This window comes from Cydia splendana, chromosome Z, assembly GCF_910591565.1.
Source record: "Cydia splendana chromosome Z, ilCydSple1.2, whole genome shotgun sequence".
NCBI lineage: Eukaryota > Metazoa > Arthropoda > Insecta > Lepidoptera > Tortricidae > Cydia > Cydia splendana.
In genome coordinates this window covers 5798548-5816794 of record NC_085987.1, presented here as the reverse complement: position 1 = coordinate 5816794, position 18247 = coordinate 5798548, and the positions used below count along the sequence as shown (strand labels likewise).

Here is an 18247-nt window from a genome sequence, read left to right as displayed (position 1 = left end):
CCTAAAGTATTTTCACCTATCTTTGCATTCCCTAATATTGTTTGTCATAATTATCAGTTGTCCTAACACTAAAAACCCTAATTTTGGTTTCCCTTATTATTGATTACTTATCCTAATGTTATTAAGCATGTTTTCTTTTTTGCGAGGGTCGCAGTTCTAACCCTAACCTAACCCACTTTTGTGGCAGCAAGTTCTAAAGCCTAACCATTTTTCAGAACCTTACATTATGGAAAATAATCGTTATGACAATTGATTGTAAGGGCATGTGCCCATTAGGACAAACCAGTTAGGGCAAGTGACTTTAGGACAAACGTTATTAGGGATTCAGAATGACACCCGAGCGAGTATATATCTACCTCATTCATCAAATAGGCTGAATTCTGCCGCTACGCAGAAATACACAATACGAACTGTTAAAATCACCTTTTCTTTTCGCTTGTCTTACTTACTTAAGTAAATAAAGTAAAAAACAGGCCAAGTGCGAGTCGGACTCGCAAATAAAGGGTTCCGTACCATTATCTATAAAAACGGTCACCCATCCAAGTACTGACCCCGCCCGACGTTGCTTAACTTCGGTCAAAAATCACGTTTGTTGTATGGGAGCCCCACTTAAATCTTTATTTTATTCTGTTTTTAGTATTTTTGTTGTTATAGCGGCAACAGAAATACATCATCTGTGAAAATTTCAACTGTCTAGCTATCACGGTTCGTGAGATACAGCCTGGTGACGGACGGACGGACGGACGGACGGACAGCGGAGTCTTAGTAATAGGGTTTTACCCTTTGGGTACGGAACCCTAAAAATAGCACCGTAGAACAAAATCGGACTACTAAAAAGAAAAAAATATTTCTTTTACAAGGCGGTAAAATTGCTGTTTGACTCGTCGTGCTAATATTGATACCCGAGCGATTGAATGACTCCAAAATTCGAAGATTCTAAATCGGATTTTTTAACATTGCGGGTGTCAAGGCACGAGGGTTAAAAAAACTTTGCTGCCGAGTGAAACAACATTTTTGCCCACAACGTGAGAAAAACACTAACTGTAAAATTTTACAAATCAAATCCAAATGAAAGCTTTTAAATATTTATCATTCAGAATCATCATTCGATCGAATTTGCATCAAATTACTTTGCCACTTACTCGTCGTGTAAAAAAAAGAGTGACTTTACAAGCTTGTGTGATGAAAGGAAACTTAATAAAAGGTATAGTTATTAAATTATGTCCGATGCCCCGTGGTGCAATTAAGCTCGGTACACTTTATTTATTGTAAGAATGCTAAAATATAAATAATAACGAAACTCGTGGCCTGAATTTGACATAAATGTGTATAAGAACGTATAAAATAAATGACGATGTGTTTTGTGAATGATGTAGTTACTAAGTACTTCATTAAAACTCAGCTCTTTCAAAAATATTTACCTCCCTAAAATGCAGCCTATAAAATCGGCCTTTGTCATTTGGATACCTAAAGCTTTTTCTCACCGAATTGTGCATATATCGGGTCCTTGGGAAAAAAGGGAGATCCTATATTTCCACAATTTGTCGCACAATATTGGAGTACTTTGGAGAAAAAGGAGAATGTTTACAATTTATTGGAAAAATGTATGTGATTTAACAGCTAACGATTAGGGAGGTGCCACCTGGCGTGATAAAATGTCAGTTTGCCTCCTCGTTGTCAAATGTCAACTTGTGACATCCTCATTTACCACATAATGTATACGAATCCGTAGGTACAGCACCATCTGCATTCGCTGTCAAATTCTAAACTGGAATTATTCTTAAACTTCATATTTATTCCACTTTAAATAACTCTTTTCTCTGGCTATTTCATAGTCGGTTAAAAAGGACGAAAATGTAGGCCATTCTATATTTAAATTTAAACGCAAAGGTATATTGACTATTCTGGACGGTCGGAAGGTCGACATTGAATAAACCCCCTTAATCCTATATTGCCGTGAGCTGTGCTATCCGTACCTTACCCTTTATTGTTTTGCATAATAAACCATCGTCAGAAGTTAAACTTAGGTATTTTATTAACTTTAAAATATTCTTTCATATAATTAATCAACCAAATGCGAGACTAGTTGCGTCCGCGGCTTCCGTTAAACAATTTTCGCAACTTTTTCCTTTCTCAAGACCCATTCTCGGTTCAATATGGCGTCGCTTGTACAGGATTCTAAATAATTGTTTTATACAAAGACGCAGTGAAATTAATTACACGCCCGCAAATATCATGTTATTCTTTGTTTCTCTAAAAGCCGCTTTAGCTCCATAGTGGGCTAGATTTTGTTTTGGTTAGCACTCTCAAACACATTTACCTGCCTTTTTCAGTAGCAAAAATACATTTCCCTTTTTAAAGAACAAACATTGTACAAACCGACGGTTCTGCTGACGACACTCCCTTCTCATTTATTTCCCGTTATTGCTTTTTCAGATTAATTAATGTCACAGGAAAATGAGATTTCTTTTGGAAATATGAGAAAAACATTGCCGAGATGGTGTTTATAATGTTTTTGACAGACCGGGTGCGGCACGAGGTACGAGTGCGAGTCACAAAATCGAACCACAAACGAGTAGAGATTTCAAGAGTGATACAGTCATTCAAACTTACGGTTTACACCTTGCGGTGCCATACGGCATCACTATTTTGAGAAATGAAGTGACACAAACTTTATTGAGCTTAAGTACTGTGGGAATGTTTCGATTTATGTAAGATTGTACCATAATATTTATTTATTGATTTAAAATAACCCCAAGAACAATGCAGGACTATATAATATGACTAAAAAATCCAATTCTGATACTAAAAATAATTTACCGTAAAATGAGTAGGGTTCGCGGGGAGAGTTGAGAGAGGAACTATAGTAAGTAAAAATAAAATGTTATCGAGGTATGAATGTCAGTTTTGCGCCTACTCGCCCCATTTTACGGTACCAGAAGCAGTAATGGGACGGTGGCGGTAGCGGGTTCTTTTTGTTGCGAAAAAAATACTCTACACTTTTAAAAAATGTAACGTCACTTGCACAAGTCGACAGGGCATGTTTTGAAAAGAATTCGGGTAAAGTGGCCTGAAAGTGACGGCAAAAATAAAAAATGTAGCGAGCCCGACCATGCGCGCCAACTGCATTCGTTTGAATAAAATTGGGTAGACAAGGCTGACTCCGTTAACTTCGGGGTATGGTTAAGTACGTTTAAGAGAACTAAATGGCATAGTTAATTTTCAACTTAATTTTTTTTTTTTTGCTTTTTTTTAAATAAAATTAAGTTTAAAAGTAATTAAATGTAGCTTATAGCGTTGTTGTAACACCGGCATTACATTTAACTCAACCAAACAATTGAAATCTGTGACATATCAATGTAATTTCGAACATCGATCGACCGAGATTGTACTTAAGTTTAGTAGCAAATGTATGAACTCATTCTAAACACTAATCAATATGTAAACCGGCCCTAAGGCAAGTGTACACCCTTGTAGAGGCCTTATAGGAAAAAAAATAATTATTGATTATCTCCGAAATGGAGTTAATTAGAATATTGGTGTCTTTGAGAAATTTACTTGATTTGAGCTCAGGAATGCACCCTTGAAATTAACGGAACTCAAAAAAAACACGGTGTATATTTAGGTGCGGTAGGTGGACGGTAATTAATTAATACACATCTACACTTCCAAACACTTGAATATATTTTATTTCAATTAAACTATAGCTACTACATGTTACTCACTAAACAGATATGACGGGAGAGAGTGAGTCAGAGAATGAACATCTTAACGAAGGCGCGAATATTTAAATCAAGGATTCTGAATGTACTACAGTAGTGATAGGAAAAAGAGATATTGTCTCTGTATGTACAACAATTAGACTAGAACAGATACTTTTGAACGTGAACTGTATATTTATTTCTATTTGTAAAATATATCCAGGAAGGCAGATTTTTTTGATGCGTTGTTTGTACGCTGTGTTATGTAAGATAGATTAAGGATGAAAATAAAGGCTTTATTGTTATTATGCTATGTAAGAAACATCACTTAATCCCACTTGTTAAACGCCGTGAAATTGCTGACATTTTGTATTTAATAAATATTATTAAAGGCCATGTCGATTGTCCTAGTTTACTCAGTAAAATTTCTTTCACTGTTCCCTTAAGAAGGTTAAGGCACTTTCGTCCCATTAGTATTAACCAGGCTTCCACTAAATATAGAAAAAACAGTTTCTTGTGCAGGGCAGGCATGAGTTTAAATAAAGTTTTACTGAATTTAGACTTCGATGTATTTAGTGATAGCATATCGGTAATAAGAAATAAATTAATTGCATTTTTTATGGGTGATACTTCTAGCGCGGGTTCGGGCTTGGCTTACTGAAGTATACGAGTACTACATGGGTGCACTTGTATATATATTTGTATTTTCTGTATTTCGGTTTTTTCTTGAAGTTTTGTGCAGTCGGCGGTGGAAGTGCATGGCCACTTTATGAATGTTTTCCATTCCTAATGTGCCTATGCAGTTTTGCAGCTAGTTGTACACAGGAACCTTGGCTTGTGCTGTTGCTTAACTTGTGTGTGTAACTGATTTGTGATTATATTTCTTCTTTATTTACCTACTTAATTTTTATAAGTGAGAACCTGTAATTGGCTCTGTGAATCTATTTTAGTTTTTGGAAATGTTTATAGCTGTTGGTTTTCCATGTATGTAATAAAAAATAAAATAAAATAAAAATAAAATTATACCCCAAACAAGATGGTGACCACATAGGAAAAATAGTTGCAACCTTTCAGCAAGTTAAACAGATAATCGAAGTTATCTCTATTAAGAGCCAACGGGAGTGGTCATTTCTCCATACAAACGTACTCCTCGTTTTCCTCCGTGGTTTTTGAAGCTAGAGCAATGATTTTTTTCAACACAGATTAATATTGTCAATATCTGTGTCGGACCGTTTTGCTTTTTATGATATTTTTGTTTTTTAAGGCGCTAGAGCCCTTCAAAAATGGCCAAAATGGCCTAATTGACTATGCCGCAATGAGAGGCGTGGCATTCAAAACTCATATCAATTAGCCAAAAAAGCAAAACGGTCCGACACAGATAATTTCATAATCATTTAGATTTCCAAATTTGGTTACGATTGGTTAAGTTTTGGAGGAGGAAACAGAGGAGTACGAAACCTCGATTTTTGAGATTTTTACGCAGGATTTTTCGCCTTGTCCTTATCGCACTACTTCCGTTAGCGAGACGGGTATATTTACCTAAAATATTTAAAACTCAGCTCCTGTTTCGTCTTAATAAATATGAATATATGAATTGTTTTCCTTAAGTATGGATCAAGTGGATTAGTCAAGACGAAAACGAAATAATATAATAACGACTCCAATATTATATGCAATCATTTATTTATGTGTATACCATACACGTGTAAACCCACACAGCTAAAATCATAACTGAGCTAAAATTTCCAGGGGATTTCTGGTAAATTGCAAGCAACTGGCAAATTAAATACAATTTACTGAAACGGGGATTTAATAAAATATAGTTAAGTCTAGCTTTAGTTGGCATAATGTAGAAGCTGTAGTCAAATAAAACGAAAGCTTAGATCTACACGTGTAGTCGGGTATTTTTCTGTTTGATTAAAGGATGACTCATGCTAGACCGAGCCGGACCGGAGCTTCCGGCGCTTCTTTTTCTATGGAAAACATCACGTGATCACCGATCAGCCATGATAGAAATGACATGCGGGACGTCTCGGCCCGGCAACCACCCGGTCTAGCGTGAGTCATCCTTTAAGCAAAGCAATTACAATTTATACGACTATTATTATTTACAGTCTAGGATACGATTCCAGTCTAGTGATTGCTTTTTTATTTTGTTATTTAATACATTCTCAGAAATTTAACATAGAGAGAGAGAAAATAAATATAGTTAAGTTTAGAAAAAAGTATATGAAAATCTTGTAAATTTAACTTTAAATTAATTCATGTATTGGCAAGTCTCGAATAGAGGCACTAATCGTCACTCTGTCAGCAGCGGAGAAAGTCGACGAGAAGGTATCGCGGCGCAACATGGTGCGCATGGGCATCAGGGTGCTGCAGGGCGCGTCGCGGGCCGCGGCCGCCGCCGCGCTGCCGCCGCCGTCGCCCGCGCACAGCTCCTTGAGCGCTATGGCGCACCACCAGTTACTGAGGTACTGTTTAATACGTATTTATTTTTTATAGTGTAGCCTATAGGTTCAACCTGTGAAACGGGTCGTGCCAAATCGTCGCGGTTTTGGCTTAGGGACGTCGGGAACCTGTATGCTTAGTTCTAGAGCTACGCGCAGGTATTTTCATTCTTAATATAGATACAAGGGAGATAAGGGAATCGCACTGCGAAAAAGTTTGGAAACTCTTGGACAAGCTAGCGCAATATTCAAACATTGTAAAAGATTTTTAAGCGTGATAGATTCGTCCCTCGTACCTACTTTAAATCACGTTTACTTTTTTTTAACCTTAAATAAGAGTTATTCAAAAATAAAACTAATCAACTATTATTAAAAAGGTTAGGTTAGGTTTACTTAGGTAGGTACATAAATCTTTAGTAAAATTCGTCTACAAATGCTTCGTTGAAAGATCACCTATTTACGGACAACATTATGTCATACACAAGTTCCTACATTAGGTAGGTACCTACATCTGTTCGACGAAATGGTCCTCTATATTGAAGTTTCATTTCTTTGTGCAAGCAAATACACCAGTAACGCTCAAAGGCTTAAAGCCTAAAATCGCGTGTAGACATGGATGTTTAGTAGTGACCAGCAGCCTAAAACGCATAAATCGGCTTGTTTGCCTGTCATCCAGCTTTGGGCTATCGGGTTTCCAATATGAGGTTATTCGGAAACGAATTTGATACGAAACTCAAGATTGATGCTTGTTTGGCAGCTATAGGATCACAGAATCTGACATTCAAACTCGAATAAAAACCGTCAAGTTCAAAAAAATAAATAAATTGTATTTGTTTAGTTAGACTAAAATTCGGATGTCGTTGGATATTTTACTAAACATTTTGTGTAGGTACCTTATATTTGCATAAAGGATGACTCACGCTAGACCAGCCCGTGCCTGGGCCGCGGCGTCAGACACGTCATTTTCTATGACGACTGATCGGTGATCACGTGGTGCTTTCCATAGAGAACGACGAGCGCCGTAAGCTCCGGCCCGGCCCCGGCCCGGTCTAGCATGGATCATACTTCATGTAGAAAAGACACTAATGAAGAGCAATCTTTCACTCTCTTTAAAGCGCAAACTTGGCGACATGTGTATCCGTAATCCTGCCTATCCATAAATCATCAGTTTTATTTAGGCTACTATATTTTTGTATTTTTCACAACGTGGGCAATGATAAGCAAAATTTTTCATTTTATAATCTGTATAATAGTAATTATAGTACGGTCAGCCAAGAAAGTGGTCTACCACTTTTCGAGTCTATCAATCAGATGTTAGAGTCGAAAAGTGGTAGACCACTTCCTTGGCTGACTGTGCCTAGTGTCACTACATTAAAACAGCACATACTCGTATTGGTGATTTTGGTGAAATATTTGATAAAATATTTTGGTCCCAAAGTTATATCGTGAGCAAGTACTTAGGTACTAGACTTAACACCAACCATTGCACTGAGTCGCTCAAACTTAAGCCTCTACTGCCTACTTTTTAAATCTGCTGACGCAACAAACCTAAAATAGACTACTCCGCTTCTATTTCTGAATTCAATAAAACACAGACAAATTAGATTTATCACTTTCATTCCGTCTTCTATTACCGCGCCCGAAGACACCCCAAGGTTTTCCAAATCAAAAGGCTTACGCAGTAATCACTCCGGATTTATAACTCTGTATCTTTAGGTATTTAAATAAAAGTGAACATAATCGACCCTCAAATGGCTCCTTAAGCCAGTTGAGGGTAGATGAAAACATTACATGATCAAATAATGTAGGTTAAAGTTAGGTCGTCCAGTGACAGATAAATGTTATAACTACCCGAAAATGTACTAATTCTACTAAAACAAAAATATATGGGCCCTAATAGGAAGAAGAAAATTAACCTTTTGAATAAGATATAACCTAACCATTTACACCGCCAGGTCCATCTGAATTTTGTATACAAACTAACTTACCTACTCTATTTATTTGAGTACTTACAAACGCATTTACCCTATTTATTTAAGAAAATTGAGGGCGAGAAACAAATTCCGTAAAGGGAAAGGGCAAAAAATAGACCCGTATTTATTTTAGGAGTTTTCCGCGTCTCTAGCTCTTTACGTGACGTTAAAATTAAGCGCCACTTGCACCATCCCACTTACCCGGGGTTATGCGGTAAAACCGCTAACCCAGTGTCAAATTGTATTGGTAACCATGGTAACTCCAGGTTTAACCGGTTAACCCCAGGTTAGTGGGACAGTGCAAGTAGCCCCATTAAGTCACCTTCTTATATGTTGCTTTATATGTAGATCACTCTCTTTATATGTACATAAATAATATTGTATATACTCGTGCCTAGTCGTAATTAGTAGGTATTATCAGTAGCATTGTTGGTATTATTATATTAATTAGTAGGTATTATTTTGACGACCGGTCTGGTCTAGTGGATAGTGACCCTGTCTGCTAAGCCGATGGTCCTGGGTTCGAATCCCAGTAAGGGCATTTATTTGTGTGATGAACACTAATATTTGTTCCTGAGTCATGGTTGTATTCTATGTATATAAGTATGTATTTATCTATACAAGTATGTATATCGTCGCCTAGTACCCATAGTACAAGCTTTGCTTAGTTTGGGGCTAGGTTTGATCTGTGTAAGATGTCCCCTAATATTTATTTATTTTATTTATTGTAATATACGAGTGACATTTTATTTACAGGTAGAGATTGTGGAAGCGGTGGTGGCCGAGTGGATATGACATCCGACTTTCAATCCGGAGGTCGCGGGTTCAAATCCTGGCTCGTACCAATGAGTTTTTCGGAACTTATGTACGAAATATCATTTGATATTTACCATTTGCTTTTCGGTGAAGGAAAACATCGTGAGGAAACCTGCATACATCCGCGAAGAAATTCAAAGGTGTATGTGAAGTCCCCAGTCCGCATTGGGCCAGCGTGGGGACTATAGCCCAAGCCCTCTTGCGAGTGAGAGGAGGCCTGTGCCCAGCAGTGGGACGTATATAGGCTGAATGATGATGATGATGATGAGAGTTTGTGCGGAAAGAGAAGAGTCGTAGAATGTAAGGGGATCCAAACATTTCTACAGCTCTTCTCTTTCCGCACAAACTCTACACTACACTTTTTTATTACAAGTAATATTAACATACAAATTTAACACATATTCAATTTTTCCTTTCCTCCACTCAATCATATCGTTTGTACTTTCCCACCAATCTGGTTAAAATGCGTCCCTCCTCTTCTCCTGCGTCTCCTTTTCAACATATTCAGTTATAGGTAAAGCCTGACAACAGTTTATTTGACCCTCGCCATTTTGCGGATTTTCAATAGTACTAATTTCTTTTACTGGCAACAAGTACTCTTTGACAACGAACGTTGGATGTCATCGAATGTCACCGATGTAAACAAACGGAAAATATCTACGAATATTATACGAATATATTCAAATATAAACGGTTTTATTACAAAAATGCCAAAAAAAATTACCAAAGATGCGAAAAAAATTGTAGTGAATGCAATCAAATACTTACAGCTTAAAAAAGACGAAGGATTACATAGCATTCCAATAAACAATGCTCAACAATGTTTTAAAGTTGGTTGTTGACATGACCGGTATTGACATTTTATAGTGCGGTTTTATTGAACTAGTTAGTTGTTTGGTTTAAACTTTAATATTTCATTTAAGGTTTATGTAGATCGACGATAAAAATCCTATAATCGAATTGGAGACTGAACGTTTTATAATCGAGGTTGGTGGTCCTGAAAGCGACACAACATCTGATGAAAATCAGACTTCGTCAGAGTCAGAAAACGAAGAATATATAAATATTGAATATTTAGAATCAGATTTTGACGAATAGGTAAATTGAAAGAACCGAATTCTCTGTAAGCAATGTTTTGACATTATACGAGTATCAACATGAAGCCAATGCCCACTACCCCGACTATACATGACGTACGCACATTATTGCCATACGTAAGCTGTTTGCAGCGACACTATCTCAGGGATAAATAAACTGTTGTCAGGCTTTTTTTTTTATAACTAAATTTGGAAAACGACTGTCATTTGACTGTTCAATTCAAAAGGGGAAACTAGGCCGTGTTACATCTAGTAGGTATGATTCGGGGAAATAGGTCAACTTGAGGTTAATATGATTATTATATCATCATTAATATCTAAAGTGATTCGTAATTCGTAAGTGATCAGGAATTTGCTGTTAATGGCGTATTAATTTAATGTCTCAAAGGAACACGTAATGTATGTGTTAATTAATTGCAATGTGTCAAATATCGAAGTGTAGGTAGGTTACATATACGAATATTACCTACTTTGTTATGCAACATGGATTCACGCGTCGATAATTCACTCAGTTCAGTATAATCGTATACTTATCTATTTTTAGAGCAGTTGATTTTGAAATCACACCACGTAAGGTTACGTTTATAACTTTTCCCAGTTTTTTATCTTTTTTCTTATTTATTTTATTAAGAGAGTTGTTGACCCGTATTATTCTAGATTTTTTCCGACCGTCAGCGGGCTAAGGGATTGTACGCCGTAGAGGCGTAGAGGATCCATCACAGAATATATTTATGTAAAAATTAAGGTTTCGTTCAGATAGTGTGGTAAACCTCACTAGTTTAGCTATATCTGCTCGTATAGTTACGTTAGTTTGAATTGGTAGTTGCAGTTAGTTGTATTTCATAATTGTTGATGTATTATTATTATTTTTGCTTATATGTAAATTCAATGTTGACATGTAAAAGTGCCCTTGTCATTTGCTGAATAAATGTTGAAATTTGAAGTTTTTGAAGTTTTATAGCTTTAGGCAGGTACACATAAAGGCACATACTTAAATGCAAACAACTGAATATTTGAACTGATAGAAAATATCTGTCGAAGTAATTGATCAGCCCAAGTCCTTTCCTTCTTTGCCATGGAAAAAATCCTCCTTAAAAATTCAAACAGCAAATCAATGTCATATAAATATCTATTAGATCGTTTGCGATCTATCCCCAACGTTTACTTCGTAGATTGTACTCTATTCCCTCGCTTTCACAGATTGCACCCTAGGGTCTATTACACACGCAGAGCACGACGTAGGTACCTACATGAACATGAGTATTGATCATTTAAGGGCGCGCTACACGCTCCGATCGTGACGCGACATTAAATCTTTCGTATGAGTATGGGCGTTTTATTGTGGATACAAACACCGATAATATCAAAAAAAGCACAAACATTTCGCTCTTAAAAAAACTAATAATAACAAATAAAAACCAGCCAAGGGGATGTCGGGCCATGTTCAGTTTAAGGCTGCACACCACAGGGTTTCAGTAAAAAAAAAACCGGACAAGTGCGAGTCGGACTCCAAGTTATATTTTTATAAGTTGCTGAACAAATGTTGGTCAGTTTGAGGAGTACAGCCTACTGTTTAATTTATTGCTCCTGTTACAGACCACACCCGGTATATTGCACACAGTTGTATCTATATTATTACTTTATACAAAACATGTAAAATACGCCATGGCAAAAAGCCGGGACAACGCCAGAAAGATGTAGTGTGAAAAATGTGCTTGTACGTATATAGTTACAAGTCCCTAACTATGATTTCTGACATTAATAAAAGTAATAAACAACGTGTTGTTATTTAACAAAATATGTAATATTTAAGGCCTAGTTTCCCCTATGGGTTGGAAGGAGCGGTGGCAGTCGCTTTCTAAAAACTATTCCCTAAGCCAATTCATGGGATTAGTTGCCGAGCGGACCTCAGGCTCCCGTGGGCCGTGGTAAAAAGCCGGTAAAGAATACGAGGAAGATGATGATTTGGAAAATATGTAATGGTACCTACCTGTAGTATTAATTACCTGTGTATTTGAAGCCCCCTGTAGTAAATAATACTGTACCTAAATCAAATTAGTTCTAAGTACGTTGACAAATAGAAGTTGTCCGTCCGGTCGGACCGTTTGGCGTGTCATTTAAGAAAGGCATCCATTGATGAAAACAAGGGTAGGAATGCAATAAAGACTATTGAGTTGGGGAAATTAAACTTTTGGGTCAATTTTCCCTGTCAATTCCAATCCAGAGTTCGAAATAATTAAACTTGTTAACATAACTACTTATTGGGTGTTTTGTCGCGTCCTCGGCGGCAGTAGGTAAACTATTCTACATTTTGAATATGTATTGGAAATCTTAAAGTAGAAGCCACAGCGCTGATACCCTAGAGAATCTTTGAAGTTTTAACAATAGATAACATAAAACATATTATATTTATAAATATTCTACTTTGGATAAACTGCGTTCCCGGTAGGTACACTCTCACCGAGCGTAAAGGGGCCCACTGATTAACAGTCCGCCGGACGGTATCGGCCTGTCAGTTAGAACAAAATTTTGACAGTTCCGAACAACTGACAGGCCGATACCACCCGGCGGACTGTTAATCAGTGGGCCCCTTAAGTGTGGGCGAAAAGGGAGCGCGTGCCTGGGAGCGTGGATATCATGTCTTTTAATTTTTTTTGTGTGTTTTAAAAATAAAAAAAGTATTAATCGCTGCAGTCAAGCATAATATTGCTCATATTTAAAGTTAGGTACCACATACCAAAAAATATTAAGTGATTTTTATGTTTCGATTTTCTTTTATACAGCCCACAGTATATTAATATTATTTGTCTGTCTTTTCATATCTCGGGACCATGGGGTCGCGGACCTTTGAGGGCGAGCGTGGGGCCAAATCCAACAGCGCAGAAGCCCTTTAAGACAAATTATTCTAAACGCAAGGATTATTTTTATTAATTAATTATATCTGTGCTAGCCTAAATACTTCGGCGCCTACTATAATTACGGCTTTCGGATACGGGGCGCCCGCTTGAGCGTTAATAATGCAAATTATAATATGTCAGTGGATACGCGGGACATTTCAAGGAGTTGAAGGACTACTGGACCATGGCCTTACTTTAGGCGAAATGTTGTATTTTTGGCTATAATAACCACGGCAGACTACATACATCTTAAGTAATCATTTCAGAGTTATTTTATTTTCAAAGTCAAATAACAATACAACTCAAAACTAAAAATTTCCCCGCCGTTCCCGGTGCGAAGCATTTCCACGCTGGATTACCAAGGAGAGTCTTTGCACCAGGAACGACGCGGAGCGGGGGCCCTCCCCCTTATGCCAGAGACGACGGCCTAGCTCGCGTGTAAAATAGCATTGGTGTAAATTAAATTTTAATTCAATTTATCGGGTATACTCGTAGCAGCATTGTGCCAGAATCAGGTGTAGAATGCGATCCTCCTACCCGGACCGGTCAGCCGGCAGCTACAATTGAAACTGTAATCACCCAAAGTGAATTGCTCTGGAGAATTTGTTATGTTGTTGATGAAATCATACTTCAAGTTCATATAAAATACTGTTATCAAGTTGTTTGTTGGTTATCCCTCTGGAGGATTCTAACTATGGAATAAAAGTATTACTCAAACACAAGGCTAAATTAATCGCATAGTCTACACAGAGATGATATTTGCGGATTAGCTTCTAGACTCAACAACGACATGGTCGAATTAATTATTTAATACTAGCTACCCGCCCCGGCTTCGCAAGGGTTAACAAATTATACACGTAAACCTTCCTCAAGAATCACTCTATTGATAGGTGAAAACCGCATGAAAATCCGTTCCGTAGTTTTTGAGTTTATCGCGAACAAACATACAAACACACAGACGCGGCGGCGACTTTGTTTTATAATGTGTAGCACAGTGATAACACAGTAACTCGCTACAGGGCTACCTTAGTTAAAATCAGATATATCGGAACGGCCCAGGTGCTCAAAAATATGTGAAAATTCACTTTAATATCTTGATTACAGAGGTTTTTTTGCACTTACGGGTATACATAAATATCTGGGGACATTTTACACAGATCAACCTAGCCCCAAACTAAGCAAAACTTGTGTTTTTTTTATTCGACGATAAATATAACATAACACGTGTTTCCAATGAAAAACAAATGAAAGATGTGCTATTAAATACCATATATGTAGTATTTTTCAAACTCGATGGGTAGGCTGACAGATTTCATCTCAGTACAATTTTGCGAGATTTGGCGTATTTAGGTTATAAATTATATGGACATGACACCTGTCACTCAACCCATCGAGTTTGAAAAATACTATAGTAACACCAACGCCCACTTGGTGGTATAAATAAATAAATAAATAAATAAATAAATATTGAGGACATCTTACACAGATCAAACCTAGCCCCAAACTAAGCAAAGCTTGTACTATGGGTACTAGGCGACGATATACATACTTGTATAGATAAATACATACTTATATACATAGAAAACAACCATGACTCAGGAACAAATATTAGTGTTCATCACACAAATAAATGCCCTTACTGGGATTCGAACCCAGGACCATCGGCTTAGCAGACAGGGTCACTATCCACTAGACCAGACCGGTCGTCATAAGGTATACAAATAACAATAATCGGGATCTGTTAAGTTACATGTCTGTGGCTATTATTAAGCTATCCTATTAATACTCGTCCTTTTGGTAGAGGGGGTGGCCTCTTTCTCTTTAGGATCCGGGCGACAATTTTCTACCTCGATAAATACTTTAGGATACTTGAGTGACCACTCAAGTGAAATCAACTACCTATTTCGTCTGGAGGTCAACGCTTCATTACTTTTGAAGTACAATGCTTATGTTGACAATATTTTTAGCCGACTGCCGTAAGAAGGTAGTTTTTCGAGTGTATGTATGCATGTCTATCTCTTCAGGTACAGTCGCCATCAGATATATCGAGGTGCTCAAAAATATCTGAACACGTACTTTAACGCCTTGACAATAGAGGCGTGTTGAGATATTTGTGAGCACCTTGGCCGCTCCGATATATCTGATGGCGACTGTACCATGCAGATTAACACTACATCAGCATTGCTGCAACAGTATTGTAGCGCGACATTGATAATAATATAGTGTACTCGAGAAACTGAAAACGGTGAAAAATAGAGATACTAATCCTAAAAATACGTGTGATACCTCATTAGATTCGTCATGATGCCTAGAAAAATGTATTCGAAGCGTGTATTAGCACACAAAAAATATCAAAAGTTATGAACGAAAAAAGGGGGAAGAAAGTAGATATTTTTTATTTCTCCAATATCTCAAAAAGTATTAATATTTAAGAAGCCAAAATTAATATTCTAAAAGAGGAGGATATTACCAATAAAACATTTCATACTTGCAGAGCCGTATCTCCATTATTTATACTTTTTATTTAACACTCCGTGCCTCATTTTCTGAAAACGCTCGCGGCGTGAAAAATCGAGTACGTAACATTAAATATAATTTTAAAAGTATTAAATATACATTGAAAAAAAAAAAAAAAAATTATGGTGTATTTAAAACATGTCAACAAATGTACTATATGCAGAAATTTATCTTAAAGTAATTTTTTCTACAAATTAGGCAATTTATAATTAACAAAATTTTCTCGAACTACCTTCTTTATTGGAAACGATAAAAAATGTATCAATAACTATCGTAAAATTTTGTCACTTTCTGGAGCCCTTCTCATATACATGCTTAATAAGATCACGTTATAAAAGTTCTGAAAAAATTAATAGTTTGGTTATAATACTGTTTTATATTTTACAATTTTTTTCGTTTTTTGTCAATTTTCTATGTTATTCTAAAACTTATTTTAAGCAAAGTATTAACTTTATTGAAACTTTTGTAATTTTATCTTATTAAGCATGTATATGAGAAGGGGTCTAGAAAGCGGCAAAATTTTTCGATAGTTATTCATACATTTTTTATCGTTTTCAATAAAGAAGGTAGTTCGAGAAAATTTTGTCATTTAAAAATTGCCTAAATTGTTGAAAAAATAACTTTAAGGTAAATTTCTGCAAGTACCGTAAAACGGGGTGAAAATACACGATTTTCAACTTCAAGGACCTTCAAGGAAATTTTGGCCAATAATCCAAATGATAAAAGTAAAAATTTTGATATCATTTTTTGAGTCTTGGTTAGTTCTTCAATTTTGCATTTGTGAAATAAATTTTTACCTACCCAATTCAGAGAAAATCAAAGAAAACCACCTGTTTCTTTATATTCTTAAAACGGAGTCGATAGACACAAGAAAGGGGTGAATAGAAATATTAAGTTTTAGTTGTCATAGGCATCGCATTTGGTCATTATTATGTAGATACTCTATTGACAAATGATATATATATATGTTAAACAGCTATTTGAGTCAAAATTATTTTTTCGTGTCTTTTAACCCCCAAGGCGTGTCTTTATCACCCCCTATGGCGTAACTACTCACCCCTGACCCATTCCACGTCCTTCCTTCCTTGATGCGTGTCCACTGACCCCTTTATCACGTAAAATTGCCTGTTATTAGTTTTTTGAAAAAAAAAATGCTTCATTATAGAGAAAATTTGTGATATTATTTATTATTTAGGTACTACAGATACTATATTACCAGGTTAGCTAACTTTTACTTAGTTAATGTCAAAACATTTACCGCTAGAAGAAAGTTCGACAGGCTTCATTTCTTACCTCGGCGAGACGTAACTGTAGAGTCAAAAAAATCTAAGTTTTAGGCAGTTTGATTAAGTTCTTTTGGTATCAATGTAGAGAATAAATAGTCTACTATATACGCATTCCAAAAAATGAAATTTCAGAGATGTACGTTTTTAAAATTAACAACTTGAAAGAAAATGTTCAAAATTTCTCTATTCACCCCGCGATTTCTGTTGAGCTCGTTTTACGCTAGTACATTTGTTGACAGGTTTAAATACACCATAATTAAAAAAAGTTCAATGAATATTTAATACCTTTAAAATTATAAAAGTTGTCTGGAAGAGATCGCTTTTGAGCGATAAGACCGCCTGTTGTTACCTAATGTAATAACTGTTCTTTTTCTGTATTCTTTTCCATTATGTAGTGCACAATAAAGAATATATATTATATGTCTTTCCCATCACGGAACAATGGTGTTCCGGACCTTTGGGAGGCGTGCGCGGAGCCGAAGCCAACACGTAGAGGCCCTTTTGACACTTTAATGAAATGTAAGGGGTACACCGAGCGGAGGCTGCCCTTGCCCGTGTCATGGGACGCACGCAGAGGCAGCACCCGCCAGGGTGTAAGGACTATTGAGAGTTGATGGAATCTAAAATGAACTAGGTTATTGGGTGAAAGCGATGGACTAAGAACTGAGCTATGGGGTAAAAAACCGGACGCCTGCCTAATAAAACGGTATGCAATTTTATTTCCGGCAGACGGTGACTCGCCCTCACAAGATGGGCCCCCACAAAAAGCGACATCTAGGATGGCTCAAGGGCAACACCGGTGTGAGCGGCTCAGGGGTGTCGAGAGGTGTGCGCCGCTTTCTACCCAGTGGCTGTTAACAGCCACTGTGCCAACTCGCGTCTTATGCATATTTCACTTCCACCCCTGGAGCTTATACTTAGCTCTAACGACTCCACTCTGGCCGGCCGGCTAAGGCAAGCCAGAGGCAGAGAATCCTGTCCCACCCACCCGCCTTGCGGGTAACAGAACTCTCCAGGAGCACTCGGGTACGTGAGGTCGCTAATCCCCAACAGCTCGCCACAAGCTGCCCTGCGTTGACTGATTGCACTGGTAAAACCAGCGGGCGATGGGGTCGTCACATATATATATATATTATTATTATAATTAATTTTGGTTTCTTAAATATTAATACTTTTTGAGATATTGGGGAAATAAAAAAGATCTACTGTTTTCCCCCTTTTTTGTTTATTAACTTTTGATATTTTTTGTGTGCTAATACACGCTTCGAATACATTTTTCTAGGCATCATGACGAATCTAATGAGGTATCACACGTATTTTTAGGATTAGTATCTCTAGTTTTCACCGTTTTAGTTTCTCAAGCACACTAATAACCTAAGTATAATAAACACCCAAAATACATATCCCGTCTCCAAAATTCAGTGAAAAACACAAAGGGAAAATATTGATAAAAAATATTTTGATTCAAAAATAAATATCTCCTGATATATTTTTCGCGTTAAAAATTGCGTGA

General features: G+C 36.8%; 1 protein-coding gene across 1 annotated transcript in view; it reads left to right on the top strand.

Moving 5' to 3' along the window:
- The window catches only part of LOC134805027 (arrestin, lateral eye-like), a 101624-nt gene that overhangs the window by 65306 nt on the left and 18071 nt on the right, over positions 1 to 18247 (top strand). Inside the window, exon 5 of the mRNA XM_063778319.1 lies at positions 6016 to 6172. Coding sequence (XP_063634389.1) covers positions 6016 to 6172 — 157 coding nt within the window. The remainder of the gene's footprint in view (positions 1 to 6015; positions 6173 to 18247) is intronic.